The 25,525-nt window shown below is 37.8% G+C and overlaps 1 protein-coding gene and 1 pseudogene across 4 annotated transcripts in view; one reads left to right on the top strand and one right to left on the bottom strand.

The window, feature by feature from the left end:
- VPS13B (vacuolar protein sorting 13 homolog B) overlaps positions 1–25,525 on the bottom strand; it is a 635,560-nt gene that overhangs the window by 381,869 nt on the left and 228,166 nt on the right. For all 3 annotated transcript variants that reach the window (XR_013959339.1, XM_080646974.1, XM_080646975.1), the window contains exons 20-21: positions 21,894–22,003; positions 13,562–13,709 (exon numbers count right to left, since the gene is read on the bottom strand). Coding sequence is in view for 2 of the 3 variants with exons in the window: in XM_080646974.1 (XP_080503100.1) it covers positions 13,562–13,709; positions 21,894–22,003 (258 nt within the window). In the remaining variant the exon portion in view is untranslated. The remainder of the gene's footprint in view (positions 1–13,561; positions 13,710–21,893; positions 22,004–25,525) is intronic.
- The window catches only part of LOC308236603 (protein FAM32A-like), a 64,346-nt pseudogene continuing 61,321 nt past the window's right edge, over positions 22,501–25,525 (top strand). Inside the window, exons 1-2 of the transcript in view lie at positions 22,501–22,546; positions 22,884–23,250. The product of the transcript in view is annotated as a protein FAM32A-like (transcript). The remainder of the gene's footprint in view (positions 22,547–22,883; positions 23,251–25,525) is intronic.

The raw sequence follows: 25,525 nt of genomic DNA, 5'->3' as shown, positions 1-25,525 counted from the left end.
TGTCATGTTGGCAAACATGGTAACGAGTGAATTTGTATGTTTACAAAATTTGTCATTATTGAAGCCCCTTCTAAGAAGGTTTCATATACAGGAAATATAAATAATCGCAACAAAGGGCCAATCTGTACATATCAGAATTTAAAAATGCATTTTTTTACAAAGTAATCCCATTTTTAAGAATCTATGCTATAAGATATTAAAATATATGAATGCATGCATACAAACAATTTATAAAAGATGTTCAATAGCAGCAGCATTACCTGAAAAAGGAAAAGAAAAAAAAGGAGGGGTAAGAGGGGATAGGGAAGAGAAAATGCTAAGCAACTTATCTCCTCATGAAAATGAAATGGTTAAATTAACTTTGGGAAACTTGCAATAAAGATTATCATTCAATTATTTTAAACTAGAGGCCAGGTGCATGAAATTCATGCATAGGGGGAGGGGATGTCCCCCAGCCTGGCCTGCACCCTCTCCAATCTGGGACCCGTCGGTAGATGTCCAGTAGTCGGACATCCCTCTCACAATCCGGGACTGCTGGCTCCTAACCGCTCGCCTGCCTGGCTGACTGATTGCCCCTAACCGCTTCTGCCTGCCAGCCTGATTGCCCCTAGTCGCACCCCTGCTGGCCTGATTGATGCCTAACTGCTTCCCTGCCAGCCTGATCACCCCCAACTGCCCTCCCCTGCTGGCCCGATCGCCCCCAACTGCCCTCCCCTGCCAGCCTGATCACCTCCAACGGCCCTCCCCTGCCAGCCTGGTGGCACCCAACTGCCCTCCCCTGCCGGTCTGGTCACACCCAAGTGCCCTTCCCTGCAGGCCTGATCGCCCCCAACAAAAACAGAATTGACACCAGCGAGACTAGTTAGAATAGCCTTACATTACTCTGTACAAGAAATTATGTGGCTCAGACTAGGGATGCTGCATACAAACAGACTAAAACAAAAAGATTCAAGATACAACTTAGAGGGAGAATGGACAGTAAGAGACACTAGGGATAAATCCTTGGTTTCAGCCTTAAGTAACGTGGCCAGTGGTGCTGCGGGGAGAGATACGTAGTTGTACAGATTTCATACATGTTAGACTTTAGCAGCCTGGAACATACCCGAACACAGATGTCTAGGCCAGTGGTCAGCAAACTCATTAGTCAGCAGAGCGGCAAACTGCGGCTCATGAGCCGCAGTTTGTCGACCACTGGTCTAGGCAATTGGACATGAGACAATTTAAAAAAAAAAAGAGAGAGAAAGAGACTGGTATAACAAAGCAAGTGAGTTAAGGCAAATGTAAAACACAAAGATCATCAGAGTGAAATAAATGTTATGTAGGCATGAATGGAAATACTAAGCTTTAAGGTAACTTTAAGACCATTAAGATCAAATAGAGAAAAGAAAAAGTAAAATTTATTTCCATGTCAGAAGCCAATAGATTTCCATGCTTGAAGCCTATGCTTTTCCTTTTAAAATACAAATAGCCCTAGCCAGTTTGGCTCAGTGGATAGAGCAGCGGCCTGCGAACTGAAAGGTCCCAGGTTCGATTCCAGTCAAGGGCACATGCCTGGGTTGTGGGCTCAATCCCCAGTGGGGGACTTGCAGGAGGCAGCCGATCCATGATTCTCTCATCATGGATGTTTCTATCTTTCCCTCTTCCTTCCTCTCTGAAATCAATAAAAATATATTTAAAAAAATAAAACTGTGCTTCTTAAAAAAAAAGTATTAAAAATATGATCTTTACTTTCTTATTTGAATTGTGGGTGTGTTTTTTTTTCAGCTCCTTTATTACCTTTTATTTTATTTTTTTATTTTTTAAAGATATTTTTATTTATTTCAGAGAGGAAGTGAGAGAGGGAGAGAGAGACAAACATCAGTGATGAGAGAGAATCATTAATTGGCTGCCTCCTGCACGCCCCCAACTGGGATTCAAGCCCGCAACCCAGGCATATGCCCTTGACCAGAATCGAACCTGGGACCCTCAGTCTGCAGGCCGACGCTCTAACCTCTCAGCGAAAGCAGCTAGAACTTGAATTGTGTTTTATTATTTTAAAGAACTTTCATATATCTTACTTTATTTAAGTCCTCTACTTAAGTCTTATTAGAAGACTTAAATCTATGAGATATTATTGGGTATATTTAACATTTTATAAATAAAGAAAATGTGGCTTTCTGGGGTTATTTGACACACTGGACCAAGGTCAAACCAAGGTTTTTTGGTCTCCAGTCTACTGGTTTTTCTAACATATCTTCCTAATTCTTGATCTATATTTTATGCTAATCATTATTTTTGGCAAATTTATTTGGCAATATAAATTCAAATAGCTTGAAGAAAAAAATGACCTTTACATAGTAATACTATTTTTAAATTTCTGGAGTTTAGATAACATATAAAGCTTTAAACAACTTGCCATAGAAACTGCAATAATGCCTGAGACATTTCATCAAAATACAAACTCCATTTGATACTATCACTCCTGAAAGCCCCTCGGGAAATAATGGCTTTTGGATTCTGCAAGTCAGCGTGACATGGCATGCAAAATTGCATCTCATGCTGAGCCAACCAGGAAAATATATGTCATCACTATGTGACATTCAGAATTTCATCTGGAAACTATAATCTTGTTCTGACTGCTACAAAGGGGAGGCGGAGGGAGACTGCATACAAAACAATTTGGTTGAATTTTTGCTGAATTCTGGCCAGTTCATATAAAAACTAGAAGTAATAGAAGAACTCTATATTAAAAAAATTTCAATGTACTCATTATCGTCACAATGTGCTCTCAAACAACTTTAAAATTAACTCAGTTTAAGTCATATGTTAACTCAAATTAAGGAATCGCTAGAAAAAAATATTTGCAATAAAACAAAGTTACAAAATTAATAAATTGTGTAAAGCAAAACTGTACTGTTCAAAACTATACACAACAAAAACACTTCCTAATTCCTTTCCCCTAATTGAACAAACTCTAGGTTAATAAACAAACAAAAAATTGTTATAAAGTCTGCAATCTATCTTATAAATACCAAGTCTTTCTATTCTAGGTTCTTTTCCCTGTCCCCCAGTTCATGTGTACAATACACCTTCATAATCCATTTACCTTATTCCTACCAAAATAGAAATGTGTGAATGTGATTTAGTCTAAGCATTATATAATCAAAATGTTGTATTTTAAACCTATTGAGACTAACAGTAAAGAGAAAGTTTAGTAGACATAAACTGGAAGAGATGACTGACTCGCATCCTCAGGAGCCATGTTTCTGCTACACCTACATTTCCTGGTAAGACACCTCATGCCCCCTGAACACAGAGGTGGATGCATGACCCATCCGAGGCTGCCACTGGGCCATCATAGTACCTAACTTCCCTGGCCCCAATGATTGTCTAAGGTGTGTGCACATGATCTAAGATAGACAAAACAAAATCTTCCTCAGGTATGTTTTCTAACAGTACTGGATCCAATCTCTTCCTCTTTGGTCATAGGAAGTTACATATGTGAGTCCAGAGGTGCCATGGCTGTGTACACAGGGGTGTCAAGAAACCTATGTTCAGTAAAAGAAAATTAAACCAACACGAGAAGACAAAGTCCTGATGATGTGCAGTCTGGTTATAGGTCATTCCAAAGAAAAGATCTGTCTTTGCCTTTTTTACTATTTTGGTTATAGGAATCGATATATATCACTGACTTTTTTTTTTTTTTTACTTAAAATCATTTGAATATAGTTTCTATCTTTTGCAATCAGAGAGTTCTCTCTAATTTAGAAGGTAAAAGAGGGATAAATGGTGATGGAAGGAGACTTGACTTTGGGTGGTGAACATACATTGTAATATATAGATGATGTTTAAAAGAATTATATACCAGAAACGTATATAATTTTATTAATCAACATCACCCCAATAAATTCAATAAAAATTAAGAAGAAAAAAACACACACATCTTGCCCTAATAAAGGAATCATCTATTAATTGGGGGGGGAGAAGGGGGGAACCAGACAATATATTAGTAGTTGTAACGGCCCAGCCCTTTCATTACACAGCCTGCATAGGCTCCACATGCCTCCAAATGCTTTAAGCCAGTAGTCAGCAAACTTATTAGTCAACAGAGCGGCATACCGCGGCTCGCGAGGAGCCACAGTTTGCCGACCACTGCTTTAAGCACATCATCGAGCTTTCCCCATCTCCCAGACTCACTTCCTCTGGAACTAGTCAACCTCACTGCCCATTGAGCTTACCTGCCTCCCAATCCTTTTATTAACATATTCAGTGATCATTATCCTGATGAGTCCCTGCCTAAATCTCTAAATTTGGAGATGCTATTGATTTTTTACTTCTCTCATCTTTTCTCTGGCATTCTGTCATTTCTTGAACTACATTAGGTGATACTTTCTTCAGTTTTACTTCACTTCTAGGGACCCTCCAACCTGGACCCTATATGAGGGACCTTCTCTAGGTAACTCTAAAATTTCCAAATAATAGCTGAGGATTGACTCGAGGAGTCCTCATGTGAACACTAGGAATGAAAGAAATTTAAGTATGTGGTAGTGCCAAGTGAGTAGCACAATTATCAGATATGCGTATAAAAATTATCATTCAAATGACCAAGGAATGTTTCACGAAACACAAACAAAAATCTAGGTATTAAACTCTCACCTATGGCTACAATCATCTAGAATAAGGCTGTTATATCACATAATTATCTGGCATCTGTTGAAATACTTTAGGAAACTAAGTTTAGAATTGTCTGATTATAAACTATGTTCATTGCTCAGAATAATGTAAAAAAAACTTATACTTTTCTATAAATTTTAGGATTAGAAATAAAAATAAATTTTCTTACAAAGTATAAAAGGGAAAAACAATTTAATAAATCTATATTTTCATTAAGTACTCTGATTACTTGCTGAATGATATTTTCAAGTTGTTTTATTTAGATGTACTTCATTTCATTTTAAACCTTCTTCTATTCAAAGAAAGAAATATTATTTAAAACACATTTTATCCCTCACAGAATAAAATCAATTGTATATTATGCATTAGTGTCTACTCTCTTAATTTAATATTTTAAAATAAAATTAAATACCTAATTATATAGAAATGGAATTTTATGCTAAACTATCTGATTAAAGTGAGAAACTTATACAAAAATTCACAGAAATATATCTCTTGTACATTAATACTAATTCCACATTGTATTTAAGAATGTACTTGTTCAACATTCAAGCTTAACCAAATGAAGAACGGATTAAGCACTTTTAGATGAATAACTATTTTGGTGTGACCCATTTTATTTCTAATCCACAATTCTTAAAAATTAGAAATCCAAAATACATCTGTGCATTCAGGAGCAATTATTAATAGCAAAAATTGAAAATCTCCCTACTTGAAGCCATCCTAGTACTATACTACTTCCTGTGGATAGAATGATTTCTTAAAGACTTAAAGGACTTTCAAACTTAAGTAACATATCAAACTGTGTTTGTTTGTTTGTTTGTTTGTTTAAGTGTTTTATTGATTTCAGAGAGGAAAGGAGAGGGAGAGAGAGACAGAAACATCAATGATGAGAAAGAATCATTGATTGGCTGCCTCCTGCACGCCCCCCACTGGGGATTGAGCCCGCAACCCAAGCATATGCCCTGACCGAGAATCAAACCCTGACCTCCTGGTTCATAGGTCAATGCTCAACCGCTGAGCCACACTAGCCATGTTGTTTGCGGTTTTTTTAAAAGAAGGTATAGTGTAATGTCTTATTTTCTTAGAAGGAGCATATTTCTTACATGTGTAAAACAAGGGGCTTACATTCAAAACACACATTTCCTCGCCTTTTACATTCTCTGAAACAGTGCAAGGAAAACAATAGGTATCCTGCATAGATATTTGTTTGAGGAGATTAACTAAATTGACCGGTAACAGTATATATTCTTATCTTCTTACCTCTGACTCAGAGGAAAAGGCAATTCTCTTGATTGTTAAAACCTACATTAGTTTATATTCTGCTTTGCCTGTGATCTCACTGTATAAATTACCACCAAATTCACTGAATCTCCAATTTTTCCTTCTCTCCAGATCTTTACCTCTCTACAGCCATAGGCATACCCAAGTGTCTGTATAGACAGATTTCCTGAAAGAGTGATATATATAAGCTGTCTCTATGTACCCAATTCCCATTCATTCCCTAACAACTAAAGCTTTTTGAGCTAAATGACCTTGGTCAAGTGAATTTTTCAGCCACGCGGTTCTTACGACTCTTAAAGTATATCATGCAGTTACCTACCATCATCATCTTGACACTTTTTTTAAATCCTCACCCAAGGATATAATTTATTGATTTTTAGAGAGAGAAAGACATGTCAATTGGTTGCCTCCTGTACACACCCTGATGGGGATCAAACTCCCAACCTAGGTGTGTGCCTTGACTGGGAATCAAACCCACAACCTTTCTGGTGTACAGGACAATGCTCCAACCAACTGAGCACCCGGGCAGGGCTTGACACTCCTTTCTATTCTCATTCTCTTCTCTCTTTCACACACACACACACACACACACACACACACACACACACACACACACACCTTTGTTGTCTACTTCTCAGAATGATGTTTCTCAATCTCCTCCATTGGCTCCTTCTTCTGACCCTTTAACGAGAAAGTTGCTCAGGCTTTGTATTGAGCTTTCTTCTCACCTTGCTGTGTATGTCTCCCTGAGGGGTCTGTGGCTTTGACTATGATTCATGTGGATGACTACCAAACCTGTACCTCTCACTGTGTAAGATCCAAGCTACAACTCAGACATGAGAACACTTTTACCTGCTCTGTCTTCTGATATCCCCACTAACAGGAAAATATTCATTTTCACATTTTCTTCCCAAACTCAGCTTGTGACATGTAAGTTATTGTAGCAGAAACTGCTAAATCACCTCTAACATTCACTCTCCCTTTCTTTCTTAGCTAGAACCCACACGATTCATCCAGGCACACCGCCTTAAAGAATACAAACTACATGCCTGACACCTCCATGCAGCTAAATATAATCATGTGACTAGGCTCTGGCCGAGAGTATATAAGCAAAAGTAGAGTGTGCAACTTCTGTATAGTTTTTAAAGAGATAGGGAGTTCCCCTCTCTCATTACTGCTCACTGAAATGCAGATATGATAAACCATTGAAGCATCCACTGTGAACCATTAGGCAAGTCTGGCATTTGAGGCCACCCATAATGGAATAGGAAAGTACCTGAACTCGAAGAGCTCTAACACCTTGGGGTACTACCCAAGCTTTCACATGAGAGACAAATAAAATTCGACCTTGTTCAAACTACTGTTACTGAGTGTTTTCTAACATTTTCAGCCAAACTTAACTCAATCTTAAATATTATAGCTACATTTCTTGAACTCTTGCTTAGTTTAAAAATACTACATTTTGAAATGAAGTCAGAAAAAAATGCAATTAGAAAAATTCTACCTGATAACTCAAGTCCATTATCAAATGAAAGATTTTTAAAAAAATAGTCTGAAACCTTTTGCTATCTGTAATATAAACAAAGTGCTTTTGGAAATTTCAGAATTTTTCATATTTCTCTTTGAGATCTAAATTAGATAGTATTTCCATATGCCTGACAAAAAAAACTAACATCTGAAAAATCGTAATTTTTTTATTAGAAGCATCAATAACTCTGACATATAATTAAGAACATATAAAAAAACAAACAAAAAATATATGCCAATATTTATGTTTTAACTTTGAATCTTATCAAAATGGCACCCAATTAAAGAGAGGCAGGGCCTCCCCGCTCATCACAGAGGTTAGAAGTTTCCAGTATATCCATGTCGGTAGCACTAATGCAAAACTCTTCACTATATTCATCCTATAGAACTGGGCTGAAATTTTAGAACAATTCCTTGAAAAAAAAAAAAGACACACTACAGTTGGCTGCTTATATATTAGATATTAGAAGTAAAATAGTGGATGACTGCATTTGTATAAACCTGATTTTTAGAGCTGGTTATAAACCACCAGTGAGGAACGAGAGAAGGCAAATGATAATCACAGAATGACTACTATAATCTTGAACTTTCATTTAAAAAGTCTGACTAGCCCTGGACAGAGTCTCTCAGTGGTAAGATCATCAGCCCTTGTGCAGAAGGGTTGGGGGTTGGATTCCTGGTCAAGGGCACATACCTTGGTTGCAGGTTCGATCTGGGCCCAGGGATCTTTCCCTCTTTATGACTCAATCTCCTTACTTATAAAGTGAAAGGGATAACTTATTCATGTGTGTGTGTGTGTGTGTGTGTATTCATTCCCACATGATCGTTCCTCAGATACTCACATGGCTCATTCCCTCAGCTTCTTCAAGCATCTGGTAATATGGACTTTCAATGAGGCCTTCCTTGACTATCCTAATTAATTAATGTCCCACAGTTCACTAAACCTCAGTACATTTTTCTTCCTTTCTTCTATGGTTATGTCTTCAAGTTTATTGACTACTTCTTCTGTAATGTCTACTCTACTGCTAATTCCACCCAGGGAGGCTCTCATTTCAGATTTTGCATCTCTAGAGATAGGCTTGGTTCTTTTTTATATGTTCCATTTCTCTCTAAAATGTATTAATATTTTCTTAAATACCTGAATACAGTTTTAAAATCTGTTTTAATGTGCAAGTTTTAATATACTTGCTAATTCCATCATCTATGTCATGTCTCAATTTATTTCTGTTGGTTATTTTTTCTCCTGGTCAAAATTTCCTGTTTCTTTGCATCTCATAGTTTTTTGGATTTTCTTGTTCTGTTTTTAATTTTTTCTTCTTTTTTATTAAATTTATTGGAGTGACATTGGTTAATAAAATATAGGTTTCAGGTGTAAAATTCTATAATACATCTTCTGTATATTCAATTGAACGGCTGACATTGTGATTTTTAAGTTGTTACCTGTCTGTATCTTGTTGTATTCCTCTTAATAGCACTGGGATTCATTCTGCCAGCAGTTAACCTACTCACTGTTTTAGTTCCTTTTGTAATGCTTGTTAAAGGTGGGTCTAGGGTAGCCTTTACTCTGTGGACAGGTTAGCTCCACTACTAAGGCATGATGCTCTGGGTTCTCTACGATGTTCTGAATGATTACTAAGAATTGTATACTATGGACAGTAGGAATGTGAATGCCTTCCAGCCCTGTGTGAGCTCTGAGAACTATTCAGTTCACAGCTCCTTAGTCATCCTATGTCCAATCTTGTGGCGTCTCATCCTATACATCTCACTCATTCGTGAATACTCAAGAAGAACTCTATTGCTGCTTTCTGGAACTCTTTCACTGAATAGCTTTCTCTCTCTGGAATTTTGTCCCCCAATTTCCAGTCATCTCTGCCTCCTTATACTTCTATCCCTGTGCTTCCCATAACGTCAATTCATCAACACAGCTGAACTTAATCTGATATATCCCACCCTGCTCAATTGTCTGGAATGTGCCTTCAATCAGAAAGCCAGGGCAAGCCTAACCCTCACCTCATTCATTTCCCTTCTGTGAGGGAGCATAGTCCTATACTGCCTGTTGTCCAATGTGCACAAACTTTTATTTCTCCCATATACTTTGACCATATGTTATTTATAGCAAGAACATAATCTGAATCCCTGTTACTCCATCATGGTCAGAGGTTTCAGTTCCCTACTTTCCATTTGTGGCATTATCTCCTAAACTTTACATCATTAATGATCACATCTTTATTATTTTGGTAGATTTAATGAGTCAAATTAAAAGGCCTTCTATTATATTAACTGTATACTTGCAGAGCTTTGGACTTGATGATAATGAATAGTGTTTTTTTAAAGCTATCATTTATGGAGTATCCTGCTTTGTACAGTTTTCATTTCCATTACAGACATTTTTGTCAAGAGCCCCAAATTAATGTTCATAAGGTTTCCAAAACAGAGGGTAAACAGATGTCCTATCTTTTAGGGTTTCCTTGTTTTGAAGGGTATACGGATTCTCTGGAAGATAATTTGGAATTCTGTAATAATATATTATCTTCATGTGAAACATGACTTGATCCTGGCTTGGCCTGCCTGCGTGCCTGTATCAGTAAAACAGTGCTGTTCTGCTGTCAACACATTCCAGTCATCAGTCACATGTTCCAGGGCAGCGAGCTGCTTTACCCTGGTTAATTGAGACTGGAAGAAGATGTCTGCTTCATCTTGAATAATTAAAAACTAAAATCAAGCCTGGTGTTTATCAGCTAGCCTTCGTCATCATGTGCCAAAAACACTACATAAGTTGTTGGGGATGAACTTAAAACCAACAGTGAACTTTAGGTTGATATTATAAAAATAAAAATAAAAATTTAGTAAGAATTCAGGCAAAAATTAATACTAACATTTCTCCATTGCAAAGTTCCGTTTAAAAATGAAAATGTGTATTTCAGAACAATGTGAATATACTTAACACTACTGAACTGTACACTTAAAAAGGTAAAGATGGAAAAAGAGAACAAAAGCAACAAAAAAGAGGTGCAAAAGGCTCTGAATACCTTACCAAATTCATTACAGCTCATGGTGCAATGTAAACAATAATAAAAACAATGATAACTACATTTAGAAGTGGGTAAACATTCAAAGGACTTATAAAACATTTTTAATTTAAAACCAAACAGGAACTGTAGACCCTAACTAAAAGGAAAACAAAACGTTTTGAAGCTTAATTCTACTGAGAGCTTATGGTTGGCAAGGAGCATTCTCAAGGAAAGGGAGAGCACTACCAGCAAGGCTCCCAGGGAAGTACAAACAGGGGCATCCAAGGGGGGAGACATGTACGTCGTAAAGAATAAATGTTCTTTCACCAGGGCGTCTCACCTCCTGAAAATGCTCACAGTGCCAAAACAAGGCAAGCACAGGGGATTAGTTTGACAGCTGTTAATTGTTAAGCTAGCTTGGGTAAGAATCGATATTTGGTGAAGTACTAACATCCTTACCTATAAAGAGACTGCCTACCAGATTATCTAACTTAAGTGTTCTAGAGATAAGGGAACACTACAGACAGAAAAAGCAAATACCACAACTCAAAAGCAAAGAACCACAGTTCTTATAATTTGAAATAAAGAACATGTTGTTTATATACATCCTCATATTCTATAAAGTAATAATAATGATAAAAAGCTATGTTTTTTGGTTTATCACTTTACTCAATATAAAATTAATATTAATTTCCTATAAAAATTAATAAGTATACGAAAGCAAAATACATCTTGTATATTAACTGATTCATTTGTGAATTCATATGTAACTGATGTAAATTTAGATATAAAACTTCTCCATGCATAGCAAATGCACATTTTTCTAAAATCTATGATATTTCTATATAGTTCTATGTCATATAATTTCATTTAAATAAGAATTTTCTGTCACCTTTACCCATCCTTAACAATTACTTGATATCAATTATTAAATATGATCAGCTAGTTGAAGCATGGGAGCATGGTTCAGTACTCCAAAAGGTTGCAGGTTCGATTCCCAGTCAGGGCACATACCCATGCTATGGATTCAATTCCCAATCAGGGCATGTAAAGAAAGAACCAATTAATGTTTCTCTTTCACATCATAGATGTTTCTCTCTCTCTCTCTCTCTCTCTCTCTCTCTCTCTCTCTCTCTCTCTCTCTCTCCCTCCCTCCCTCCCTCTCTGTTTCCCTCCCTACTCTTCTTCTATCTAAAATCAATTCTAAAAAATTAAAAATTTTAAAAGAACTGGACTAAATAGTAAAACAGGAGGCCAAAATATGTGATTAATATGTATATAGGATTAAATTTATTTTTATCAATTGACACTTAGTGGACATTTATTTTATTTACTGGTGATATTTATAGGCTTTTATGTAAATACCAGTTAAAGAGATGGTAACTAAAGGAAAAAAAAATGTAATTCTATATTAAAAACTTAATGCAAGTTACAGATAATCTTCCAATGATACAAAAAAATAAGCATCGGCATTTTTATCAATTGATAAAGTAAATCTCAACGGAGTAAAAGCTTGTGGATACTGAGAGGTGAAAAAACAAAAATTCTGTAAAATAAACATAACATCATATTTTAGGAAAGTAATGGAGCACAGAATAATAATAGATATTTATAAAACTCCGCCAAAATATATATTAGCATATTTATTGTTGCTGTCAAATATTAAGAAAATACTAACTTCTCCTCTAAACCACAAATGATCGTTTGAACTTCCTTATGTACACAATCATATTTTAAATTTCTCAAAGGCAGACATTATGTCTTAGTAATATGTCTACCCTCAATGTCATTTACAAGTCTTGCCCATTACAGACATTTAATAGTGGGTTTTGATTTACTGAAAATATAAAACTTTTTTCAATACGATTGGCAATATGAGTTATCCTATATAATAAAAAGATAATATGCAAATTGACCCTAATGGCGGAATGACTGGTTGCTATGATGCGCACTGACCACCAAGAGGCAGACGCTCAATGCAGGAGCTGCCCCCTGGTGGTCAGTGTGCTCCCACAAGGGGAGGCCTGCTCAGTCACAAGCCGTGCTGAAGGCTGGGAGCACAGCAGCAGCAGCAGGAGCCTCTCCTGCCTCCTCAGCAGCACTAAGGATGTCCGACTGTGGCTTAGGCCCGCTCCCCAAGGGCTCCCGGGCTGTGAGAGGGATGTCTGACTGCCAGCAGGCCTATGCCGGCAGGTGGACACACCCCGAGGGGTCCTGGACTGCGAGAGGGCACAGGCCAGGCTGAGGGACACCCCCCCCCCCCAAGTGCACATGAATTTTCGTGCACTGGGCCTCTAGTATGAAATAAAGCTGAATAGAATATCTAAGAAAAAAATCACCTGAAGAGAGAATGGCCCATCATCACAAACATTAGAAGTTAAAGATAAAAGCACCAATTAAAATTAAATCAAAGTACTGTGGGGTTTGTTTGTTTGTTTCACAATAAAGGAAATATAAAAGAAAATGTTTTATGGAAGAAAATTTATGTTTTATATTTGCATGGACAGTGTAGCTCAACAAGTAAGAGAAGAGGGAGGAAAGAAGATTGAGATGCACTGTCATTTGCAAGAATTAACATTAAGAAGGAACATACTTTTGGGAGACAATTCTACAGGGTCTCTTGTGTTTTTCGCATGTCTCAAAATTAGAGAGAGTGAGTGCCTTTGACCCCAATAGTGTTTTCAAAGATATTTGAACAGCATGCAGTCTCAGAAGACAGAAATATCCTCTTTCTGAACACTGGACAAGTTTACTTACAGTCTTGCAAGGTACATATAGTGCTTCCTTCTAGAAAAAAAACAACAGGCATGCTTTTCTACACATTAGATTCCCTCAATTGAGGGCTTTTCTCCTGAAATGTATATAGGTATTCCAACTGTGGAAAATGGGCTTAGGAGAGGGACACAAGAAAATGCTAACATTCTGGTTACTGCTAATGCTGTAAAAAATAAAGTCCTTTGTCTCCAGCCCAGGTGTCTCATGTCTCTATGGTCAACATTCATGAAACGGTGGCCCAGATAATTTGATAATTTGCTACTTTAGAGACTGGGTAAGATCACAGAACCTTTAGAATTCTTGACACATACCTGTTACTGTTTTTGTTTTTATAGGGCTGCTGGCATACTCAGAGGCCTGATATGACTGCTGCTTTGCAAAGGGCGCACTTCCAACAGATGCCTCATCCTCTTTCCTTCTGCTAATTGGCATAACAAGAGGAACAGCAATCACAGGCTGCTGGAGAGAGTCAAATGAAAAACTGAATTACAATTACGTACTAATTCATAAGCAGTGAAAGTTTAACAAGGCATTACTGAGAAAAGGCCTTTACAACTTGGGCTGAGTTATACTTTAAGTCAATTAGTCAATCCAACAACCAATTTCTGTCACCCTCTCTCTTCATGTCTCTCCCCATCCCCGCCCCGCAACACACACACTCTGAATGATATTGTAAATTATGCCCAGCCGGTGTGACTCAGTGGTTGAGCATCAATCCATGAACCAGGAGGTCACAGTTCAATTCTTGGTCAGGGCACATGTCTGGGTTGCTGCTCGATCCCCAATGAGGGGCGTGCAGGAGGCAGCCAATCAATAATTTTTGCTCATCATTATGTTTCTTTCTCTCTCTCTCCCTCTCCCTTCCTCTCTGAAAACAATAAAACATATATTTTTAAAAATTATAAATTACAATCCTGTGTGAAATCTTGAAAATAATTGTAAATTTTAGTAAAAAGTATAAAGATAACATAGTAAGAGCAATTCAAAACTAAAAGTAGCTTTGAAAATTAATGTTAGGTCACCCCAATAAATTCAATAATTATAAAAATAAAAGAAAATTAATGTTAGTAGAAAATTAAAGGTTATTCTTAAAAATGATATTTTAGAGACATACTTCTATAAACTGACTAGGTAAATTTTAAGATGGACAATCCAGTATTTTCTGAGAATTGCTGAAAGTCTATTTAGTCTGACAATGTGATATCCACAGCATATTTAGAAAGCATAGAAAAATATCTACGGTTATAGAAAGCTGGAAAACATTATGATCCTATATTGAATGCATGAGTGCTGAGCTGAACAATAAAGCAGCTGTTTCATCTTTATTCACTGAAATAAAGTCTGATGTTACCATAGATGACGCCCAATACAATCTTGTCAGATTTTTGGCAAAAAAAAAAGCATAGGTATTTTTATGTTTGCTGCAGGATCAAAGATCGATGTCGAACTGGGTGGAAAACAACAATCAAATATTGGGTTTTAGCCACAAACTGAGAAGGAAATTGCAGCTTGGGAAACAACAGATGATAACTGTAATACAGCTGCATCAAACGGTGAATCTGGAGGGGGCCAGCCAGGTAGCTGTGGAGTCTAACATTACCCTCAACACCACAACAACCACCCTTCTACAGACCCAACTCATAGGACTTAATATTATCTAGAATATGAATAAAAATTTCAATGACAACATAGGTATGTTACAGAACTATCTTATATAATAAAAGCCCAATATGCTAAGTGTCCAGTCGACCGGTCAGCTGTTCAACCAATCAAAGTGTAATATGCTAATGATATGCTAAGGCCGCTCAACCGCTCGCTATGACATGCATTGACCACCAGGGGGCAGATGCTTCAACCAGTAGCTTGGCTTGCTGCTGGGGTCTGGCCGATGGGGACTGAGCGAGATAGGCTGGACACACCTTGGAGCTCTCCTGTGGTCCCTCCCCAGCTAGCCAACCTCCCCTGTCCCTCCCCAGCCCCGATCATGCACTGGTGGGGTCCCTCGGCCTGGCCTGTGCCCTCTCACAATCCAGGGGATGTCAGAGAGCCGGTTTTGGCTCAATCCCGCAGGCCAGACTGAGGGACCCCACTGTTGCACGAATTCGTGCACCAGGCCTCTAGTATAATATAATCAATCAAGTTATGAGCAAGAGCCCTGGCCAGTTTGGCTCAATGGATAGAGCGTCGGACTGCGGACTGAAAGGTCCCAGGTTCAATTCCGGTCAAGGGCACATGCCCGGGTTGTGGGCTTGATCACCAGTGTGGGGTGTGCAGGAGGCAGCCGATCAATGATTCTCTCTCATCATTGATACTTCTATCTCTCTCTCCATCTTCCTTCCTCTCTGAAATCAATAAAAATATATTTTTTTAAAAAGTTATTAGCTAGAGGGAAAAGCAAATTATTTTACAAGTTGTTACTTAGTCTGAGTAAAAGGACAAGAAAGTTAATAATGAGAAAATAAAAATATTAACTCTATTGTGAGAAGCATCACAATGTAGAGTACCTGCTGTTATATTACACATTTAGTCAAAATGATATTTATACAAATATAAAAAGGAAATACTATTTAAGACCTAGATGAGAAATGCTCAGCATAATGTAAGTTTTGTTAGATTCTCTTATCTATAAAATAAGGGGGTCGAGAAGACTACTGGAAAACCCTTTTAAGCTCTAACATTTAATAATTCCATGATCCTTTGAATTTCTTGGCCATTATTTGCAATCCTGGAATATAACCAAGAATTCTTACAATCAAATTCACAATCAAAATCAATCTATATATATATAAAAGCCTAAGTGACTGAATGACCAGTCAACCTTTCGACAGTTTGACTGGTAGCTATGACATGCACTAACCACCAGGGGGCAGACGCTCAACGCACAGGCATGGAAACATGGAACAGACTGATGAATCTCAGAGGGAAGAGGGGAGGGGGGAGGGCAGGGAGAGATTAACCAAAGATCTTACATGCATACTAGAGGCGTGGTACACAGACTCGTGCACCAGTGGGGTCCCTTGGCCTGGCCTGTGGGGATCAGGCCGAAACCAGCAGTCTGACATCCCCCAAGGGGTCCCCGATTGCGAGAGGGTGCAGGTCAGGCTGAGGGACCTCAACGGTGCATGAATCCGTGCACCAGGCCTCTAGTATATAATAAATAATTAGAGAAAATTATATGCTGCATAGTGTGATACTGAATTCAAGCATAACAGGTAAAAGATGAGATTAATGAAAGCCATAGTATTGGCACTACTCAACCAACAAACAAAAATCTTTCTTTCATTGGCTGACACTCTGGGTGCATTTTCACATAGGTAAAAAACAATAAAAGGCCAAACAAAAAACTTCGGCTCTTAAAAGTCTTCTACACACCAATATTCCAAATACCTACAATGACATCCAACAGACCCTCCATAAACATCTGCTGAATGATTGCTAATATAGTGCTTACACATCAGACATGAAGAGATACTGTATAAAGAATAAGATATGTGATTCCCTCCACTTTTCTGGAAATATGGCTACCCCTGTCAAAAATAACAAAATAAGCAGTATTTATTTGTAGCCATCTCCCATTCTCTGCTTACTTCTTCTACCTTCTGGTACTAAATATTTCCTCAAATGTCAGCTGAACTCTAGTCTCAGATTTGTCCTATTCTTGCCCCATCAATACCCCATAATCCCAAAAGACTTAAAGCCTTTCATCACTCTTCCTATAAAATGTCCCTACTTTATTGTTAATTTAGTAAATGTAAAAACACAGGAAATAACGAAGAATAAAATAACATCCATATTCTCAATATAACCAGTAATTACTGGCTATTAACACTTTATACTGGCTTCTTTAAAAAAAAAGGAGAGAAAATACTAAAATAAAGCTAAAATCTCCTCTCACTGCAAACCAATTGCCCATTCCTTCCAGAATCAAACATTATTATGACATTGACATAATCCCTCAAATTAATTACTAAAAACCATTTATTTATTTATTTATTTATTTATTTATTTAATTTATTTATAGGGTAGTTTTGGAAAAATATAAACACATACTGTCATATTGCATATGTCCTTGGAAAACTAATTATTTGCATTAAATAAAATTTAAAGACATCCATATTAAGACCTATTGTACAATTTTTAGCAATTAAGTATTATATCATGTGACTATGCCATGCTTTATTTATCTACTTCACTGGATATCATCAATTGGGTGGTCTTCAATTTTATACTATTGCAACAACAAACTTATACATGACTCCTTAGGCTCATATAAATAAGACTGTAAGAGCACAGTTGTATCAAAAAGTGGGATGTGGCATCACAGGGTATGCTCATTTTCAGTTTTATTAGATAATGCCAAGTTTATGAATTTTTACTCATAACAATAGTATCTGAGTTCCTCCATTTTCTACCTTTTCACCACTACTGAATATTGGTGTTTTTCTCAACTAACAGATTTTTAAATTAAAGATGATTATTCATGAATTGATAATTATTGAAATAGGGTGATACGGTCATAGGACTCAACTATATTTTTCTCATAATTATCCATTTCAAAGAAAATGTAAGATTAAAATAGTAGATTAAAAGCATTTTAAAATGTATGTTTTTGAGATATACTAAATTATAGTAAAATAGTAATACAATAAAGTGCGAATGAAAATGTTTGTAAACTACATAAAATTCTGAAATCAAATTGGCAATATAACAAGGGCCTTAAAATATACTAAACTACATGCCAGGAGCTACTAATTATATTTATAAAAATATATTCTAAGTGAATAATTAAAGAAAAATGCAAAGATTTAGCTATGAACATATTTACCTCAATGTTACTTATTACTCTGGATGAATAGGATTATGGGTATTTGTTAGTTTTTGGGGGTTTTTTTGTTGTTTTTTTTAAGAGAGACAGAGATAGGAGGGGGGGATGAAAGAGGGAGAGAGAGAGAGAGAGAGAGAGAGAGAGAGAGAGAGAGAGAGAAGGGAAAAAATTCATCAGTTGCCTCCCGCACATGCCCCAACCAGAGATTGAACCCCCAATCTTTTAGTGTATGGGACAATGTTCCAACCAACTAAGTCAACCCAACCAGGTCTGTTAGTTATCTTTTAAGTAAAACTATTATTTTTGAACTTAGAAAAAACATACATTTATATTTAATTTTAAAATAGTTATGTAGTAAAAATAAAAGTCAGAATCTTTGTAGGAACTTGGTATCAATGAAATGAGTGTCTAATTTACTTGAGCTGCTAAAACACTACTTGTCCTTCAGGAATAGCTATGGTGTACGATGATAACTGCATCCTTTATAAAATAACCAATGAAAAATTTACAATACAGTGGAATATTATTCAGCCAGAAAAGAAGGAAATCTTGCCATTTGCAACAACATGTATGGACTTTGGGGCATTATCCTAAGTAAAATTAGTCACACAGAGAATATATGGAATCTAAACAAAATAAGACAACCACCCCTCCCCCGCCGCCCCGCAAAAAAAAATAAAACAAACAAAACACCCAAACTCAGAGAACAGATGCGTGGGTGCCAGAGGTTGGCAAGGGAATGGGGGGCAAAATGGGTAAATGGGTTCAAAAGCTATAAACTTTCAGTTATAAATGAGTCACGGGATGCAATGTATAATGATGACTATAGTTAATAATACTGTACTGTATATATTTGAAAGTTGCTAAGAGGGTAAATCTTAAAAGTTCTTATTATAAGGAAAAAATGTGTAATTATATTGGTGATGGATGTTAACTAAACTTATGGTGATCTTTTCACAATATATACAAATATATTATTATGTTGTACAGCTGATATTGATATGTTATGTCAATTACTATAACTCAATAAGAAAAGAAAGAATTTAGAACTAAATTGTTTTTGAATGGTCACTGATATTACGCTTACTTCTCTATCACCCATAGTCTACATCACCCAAATTTCCTAAAATTCAAATGTGTCTACATCAGTTTCCTATATTTCCTCTTTCCTCTGTAGGATAGTCTCAAAACCTTAGCTATATCAGTAAAATATTTTATGAATTGGTTTCCAATTTCTACCGGTCTTTATAAGAAGACTTGGCTCTAGTCTGGAAACACTGCATCTTCTGCTCAAACAGGTTGCCCCAAAACAACCTTTCCTTTTTGGCTTACTCCTATGATGCTAAGTTCAATTGTCAATTCCTCCTTTTTAAACCCTCACCTGCTGGTGAGAACTATTCCTCTTTTTCTGTGTATTCATATAATCCTGTTCATACATAAAACATAGCACTTACTGAGAATGGCATTACTATTTTTAATAATATTTTCAGCCATCTTGAAGAACATCTGGCTTGCGACTAGGACCCTAGCCTCATCACCACCCAATCTGGTCTCTGACGCAAGCTGGAACCCTACAACCACTGGGACAAAGACCAGCAGACCCACGGACACCAAGACTCCTGACACTCCGCCGCAGATTACTGTGAGTCATGGAGCCCATCCCCCTCCCCGCCGGCCCTCTGCTGTGGCATAGGACCTGCTCCCACTCTGAGCAAGCAGGCTTCCTGCCAGCACAGGGCAGCTGTGCGACTTAACTTTGACTCTGGGCATGCACACATGGGAGTCTGTTTCCTGTGGCACAGGAGTGGACCTCCCGCCAACACAGGGCGGCTGTGCAACCCGGCCCCCCAAGCAGACTGGGCACCCTGATTCTCTGCGCGAGTTATGTAATAACTGAGCACCAGTGACTTGACTCTGAGCACCAGTGACTTGACTCTCAGTGCGCACACGTGGGGACTCTGTTTCTCAAGTACCCTAATTCTCAGTGCATGCAACTGAGCGCCTGTGACTCCAATTCTCAGCGTACATGCACACAGGGACCCTGATTCACTGCACGAGGCTGTACCAAGCAACAGAGACTCCGATACTCGATTCTCAGCACATGCACACAAGGTCTCTGACTCCTGGCCCATGCTACGGGACTCTGATTTTCAGCGTACGCCCGCAGGGACTTGTTTTCAGCGTGGTGCATGCGAGGTGATTCTAGGTGCAAGCACGAGGCCACACTGAGCGCTGGTTACTCTGATTCTCAAGACTCCCATGGCAGCCACACGTCTCAGTGTCAGAGCTCTTCAGTTACAGTCAGATGGCGCAACGCTCCAAATGCACATGGCTCAGGCCCCCACAACTTGGTGTTTAGACCTCCTGGTGATAGTTAGAATGAGGAGACAACGAAATAATCCCCAGAGGAAAGAAAAGAGGAAGCGTCAAGAAGGGAAATAAGTGAAATGGAGACGTGCAACATGACAGAGAAAGAATTCAGAGTAATGGAATATAAAAAACATTATAAAATGATGAACAAAAATAGATACAGAGGCAAAGAAGCATAGAACAGACTGTCAAACTATAGCGGAAAGGCTGGGGAGTGTTGGGGGGGGGTGTGTAAGAGATCAACCAAAGGACTTGTATGCATGCATATAAGCATAACCAATGGATGCAAGACACTAGGGGTGGGGATGGGGGGCTGAGGGCATGTGCCGGAAGGTAGGGGAAGCCGGGGGAAGATCAATGGGGCAAAAAAGGAGACATATGTACTACTATTTGTAATACTTTAAACAATAAAATAAAATTTAAAAAAAATAATATTTTCAAATAAACTATAAAAACTCTAGAGAGAGGGATATTTTCAACCATGACTTTTATTTCTTAGCCCCAGTATCTAGTATATTGTCTCACAGTCTGGAACTCTTAGAAAAAAGAAAGAATGGCATGGGGGAGAGAGGCAAAAGTTTCAAGTGAAATTAGAACAAAGTGAAGAAAAACATTTAAAAGATGCTCCTTGATACACATAAGTTGTACTTTTTAGTTAATTTTTATATTCTAATGTAATTCTAAAAATGTACATTATTCTCCTACAAACTAGGTTTAAGTTACTTCAGAAAAAAAGATACAAAGGTATTCCAAGTAGAATATTACAAAACTATGACTAAGTCAATGGGAAATGCAATTCAATATAGCATAAATTTGGTCTTAAATTCTAAGTTCTGTCATTTACTGAATTTGTGACAATAGGTAAGAAAATCTAAATAAGCATCAATTTCTTCATCTATAAAATGGGAATAAAACCCATCTGTCAGAATTACACTTAAGTATCATGACATGGAAAATTACATTTAAGTATTCTAGAAACCACAGTTAGCTACTATTTACTTTTTAATTTATGCCCTTTTAAACAAACACATATTCCTACTATTTTGTACCAACTATCCTAATCCCAGAGTTAGGTGCCCAATGCATGTGGGTTGAATAAAGAAATGTCAAAATAACAAAATGAAAACTAACACTTACTAAGAAATGCTTATGTATCTAACACTCTGAGAACAAACCTGTAGGCACTATGAGGAAAAACAGGACAGTAAAATAGGATGACCTACCTAAAGTAGCCTCTGTCATGTATCTGCTTTATAAGCAATTGTAAAAGAAAACACCTTAATTGTCAATGAAACTCTACTTTCAAGAATAGAAATGCTTAAAAGGGGGAGAATGGGAGACAAAAGAATTATGCCACGTCCATAAATGAAATCAATAGAAGAAATATATAACTCTAATAAATGATAGAAAAAAATTTATTCATTGAGAAAATTATAAAAATTTCTCACCTGCTGCATATGCCTACTGGTTCGTTTCTGAGGCTGATAAATGAGCCAGGTGTATAAGACTGGATCAACATTAACTGCTAGTCCTTGTACACTACAAAGCAATACGGCACCTAAAAAGCAAGATGTAAAAATTGTTATAATTCCTCATAAAAAATAATAAGCTTGACATCACTTCACACCAATTAGGATAAATATGATTAAAAAGACAAACAGCAAGTGGTGACAAACCCTCAGACATTGCTGAAGGGAAAGTAAAAATGGTACAAATACTTTGAAAAACATATTGACATTTTCTCCAAAAGCAGTTACCATATGACGCAACAATTCTATTCCTAAATATGTACCAAGAGAATTGAAATCGTATGTCCATGCAAAAATTTGTACATAAATGTTCATAGCAGCATTATTCATAATAGTTTAAAAAATGGGAACCACACAAGTGTCCATGAATTGTGGAATGGATAAACAAAATGTGGCATAGACATATAATGGAAAAGTATTTATCTATAAAAATGAATGATGCATGCTAAAACACAGAAAAACCTTAAAAACAATGAAAGAAGCCAGTCACAGAAAATCACATACTGTATGATCCCAGTTATATGAAATGACCAGAACTGGCAAATCCTTACAGACAAAAAAGATTAGTGGATGTCAGAACCCAGGGTAAGGGAAAATGAGAAATAAGTGCTAATAGATACACGGTTTTTCTAGGAATAATGAAAATGTTCTGGAATTACTAGTAGCAAATGGTGATTGTTATACAACCTGTCAAAACAGGGTGGGGCAAAAGTAGAATTACAGTTGTTTGTATGGAAAAATATTACAATAATTAATAAAAAATACAAGCATAAACTCTGAGCTTCATGTACTCACAATTGTAAACCTACTTTTGCCCCACCCTGTATGCTAAGAATCACTATATTATGTGCTTCAAGGAATTTTATGGAATGTGAATCATCTCATTAAAAGTGCATCTGTCTTGGACAGGCACCCTGGCAGCCTATGAGCAGGTCCAAAGGGGGCCCTAGAAGCTGAGAGGCATAGCAGAGCTTGGCGTGACCAAGAGGAAAAAGAAAAAGGACAAAGACACTGTGAAACTGCTGGTGATCGGGGGAACGAGCAAAAAGAACAGATGGAGAAGGGGCGTGGCCCGGACAAGTGGACCCTGGCCCAGGCAGCCTTTGAAAAGACGTAGAGGAGGCAGCAAATGGAAATGACGCTGAAGAATGCCTCCAAAACCCACAAGCAAACAGTGGAGGAATTCACCAGACACTTGGAGGCACTCAGGGAGCACTGTGACATCCCCAAAGTCAGCAGGACGAAGCCCCCCACTCCCCCCGCCTCTCCGGCTGGGGTATGGAGTACACCAAGGGAAACGGAAGGCCATGTTTGGTGCTTTTGGTATTTTCTAGAAACATTGTCTCACACCCCCTCGTGCCGGAGGCAGTGCTTTTCAAAGGAGTGTGCCCTCATTGTGGAACTTGGTTAGAGTAAGACCATCCTTTTGTTCTAGTTTCTCAGTCACACTGAAGATGAACCTTCTCAGTTGGGACTGGAAATTATTGAGAGCTTACCTAAAGGTTAAGGTTATTTCTGTGTAAGCGCCATGTGAGTGTTTTTACACTCCAGGCGCATCTAACTCATGTTGACAGCTGCCAGCTCTCTGCCTGGAGGAAACTGCCCTGAGGGGAGGACAAGTGGCAAGTGCAGCCACCTGGCCAGAGAGAAAAACCACCAGGGTAAGGATGGTGTGAACGCCTTGCCCCTTTCTGAGCTGAGCTGGTGGCTGGCATGCAGCCTGTTCCCCCAATATCCCATTCCAGACAAGTCAAGTGGGTATTGCCATGGAAGACATTGCCAGTCAAGCACTGTGTTCTCTGTAATGGAACCCAGACACTGCCTGCCTCAACAGCGTCACCCCTGGGCTCTAGGCAGCCCCCTATGTCTATTCAGAGTTGGCACATACATGGGACCTGTTTGGCATTCCTGGCCTAAGGACACCTCAGGGTGATGGGACCAGGGCAGAACCCCAGTGCAGACAGACGTGAGTGCAGTCTAAGGGGAGGCCCAGGTTCCAGTGCTGGAGAGCCAGGGTCTTTGAGGCCCTGAGTGTCCCCACCCATGAGACTGCATATGCTCTTTTGACATAAATCTGGAGGGAGGGGGGAGAATTCAGAAGAGAAAAAAATCTAAGTGTTGGGTTTGCAGCTGTCATATGTGAACTGCAGAAAAAACCAAAACCAGTTACTAAATTTTAAAAAGTGCATTTGTCTTTAAAAAATAATAAGTTTAATATTTTTAAGCAAACAACAATTTCCATATTGGCCATGAGAATGGAACATTATCTCCTTTTTTGTTTATCTTACAAAACTAATTCAGGATGTGAAAGGAAGCATAATTATAATCACTCAATAAATCATTGTAAATTACAGCTTTAACTCTTCAGAAGCAGAGAAAGGGAGCTGCCTGGATGAAATGCAGGCTAACATTCTGATGTAATACACAAGGCTGAGGTGCAACAAGTTGTAATTCAATCCTACCAACTAAATATTTTTATCCCTCTCTGATAAAAATTAGCTCAGACAGAACTTAACTAAAGCAGAATATCCCATTTTTAATTTATGTACTAGCTATATAGGTTCATAAATAAGGTTTTGCATTTCTACATGTTTTTTGCTAAAAATATTAGCTCCACAAGGATGTATAAAATATGAAAGAAGGCGTATTTGTCAGTTTTGCCCTGAACTTTATCTATCTCCAGCATCTAGAGAAGTACCTGCCACAAGGTAGGGGCTGAAAAAAAAAGTCAGGATAAATAGTAGATAGGTGCTCAGGTTAGCTGGGAAAAGCCCATTTGTTCTAAAACATTGCAGATCATTTAAACAATAGGTGTTAGTAAAGTTAGTATCAATACCGAGTCCTATGAGGAATGAAGCACACCGAGCTGGAAACAGGATGGAGGACAGGGAGCAAAAGAGAAATTAACCCTTTTTCAAAGCTTTGCACGGAATTTTCAAACAGGCAACATTTGCCATGTAGACTCCTGTTCCACTTTACAGTCTACTTCTCCCAAGGACCCAGAATCAGTACAGATTCCTAAACAGCATGCTGAGACAACACAAGCAAGTCCGCCATCCATGTACCAATGCATGTGCTGATGAGTAATGGTTCACTCAAATACATGTCAGGAAAAAATGATGGGAGAAGCAAAATACAAGGTGATTGTAAAAGGGGACCCATAGGTGAAGTCAATTGGAAAATAGAATTTAATATACTTTTTTCTGTAATAGAATGCAAATTCTTCATGAGGACCTAAATTCTTCTATTTCTCAAATATCAGTGGTATACATAACAAGGTTTAAAAATGCTATATCAAGGGGAAATGAAACAGGACTTTCCCAAAGTGATATCCAGTGTTCAAACAATTCTAGCAACTTAACTACACCTGAGACTGTCATCCCCTGTAGTAAGAAAAACACAGTATTATGGTATGCAGTGAGAGTTCTTTTGAATACTGTCTTTGTTTTACAACTCATTTTCTCAAAAAAATATTATTAGGTGAGAAATAGAATTCACCTCCAAATCTGAAAACTAAAAAAAAAATGGAGGAGAGTGGGGAGAAAATCCTA

This window comes from Plecotus auritus (assembly GCF_963455305.1).
Source record: "Plecotus auritus genome assembly, chromosome: 11".
Classification (NCBI taxonomy): Eukaryota; Metazoa; Chordata; class Mammalia; order Chiroptera; family Vespertilionidae; genus Plecotus; species Plecotus auritus.
Note: the sequence above shows the minus strand (reverse complement) of the source record. Positions and strands in the feature narration are given on the sequence as shown.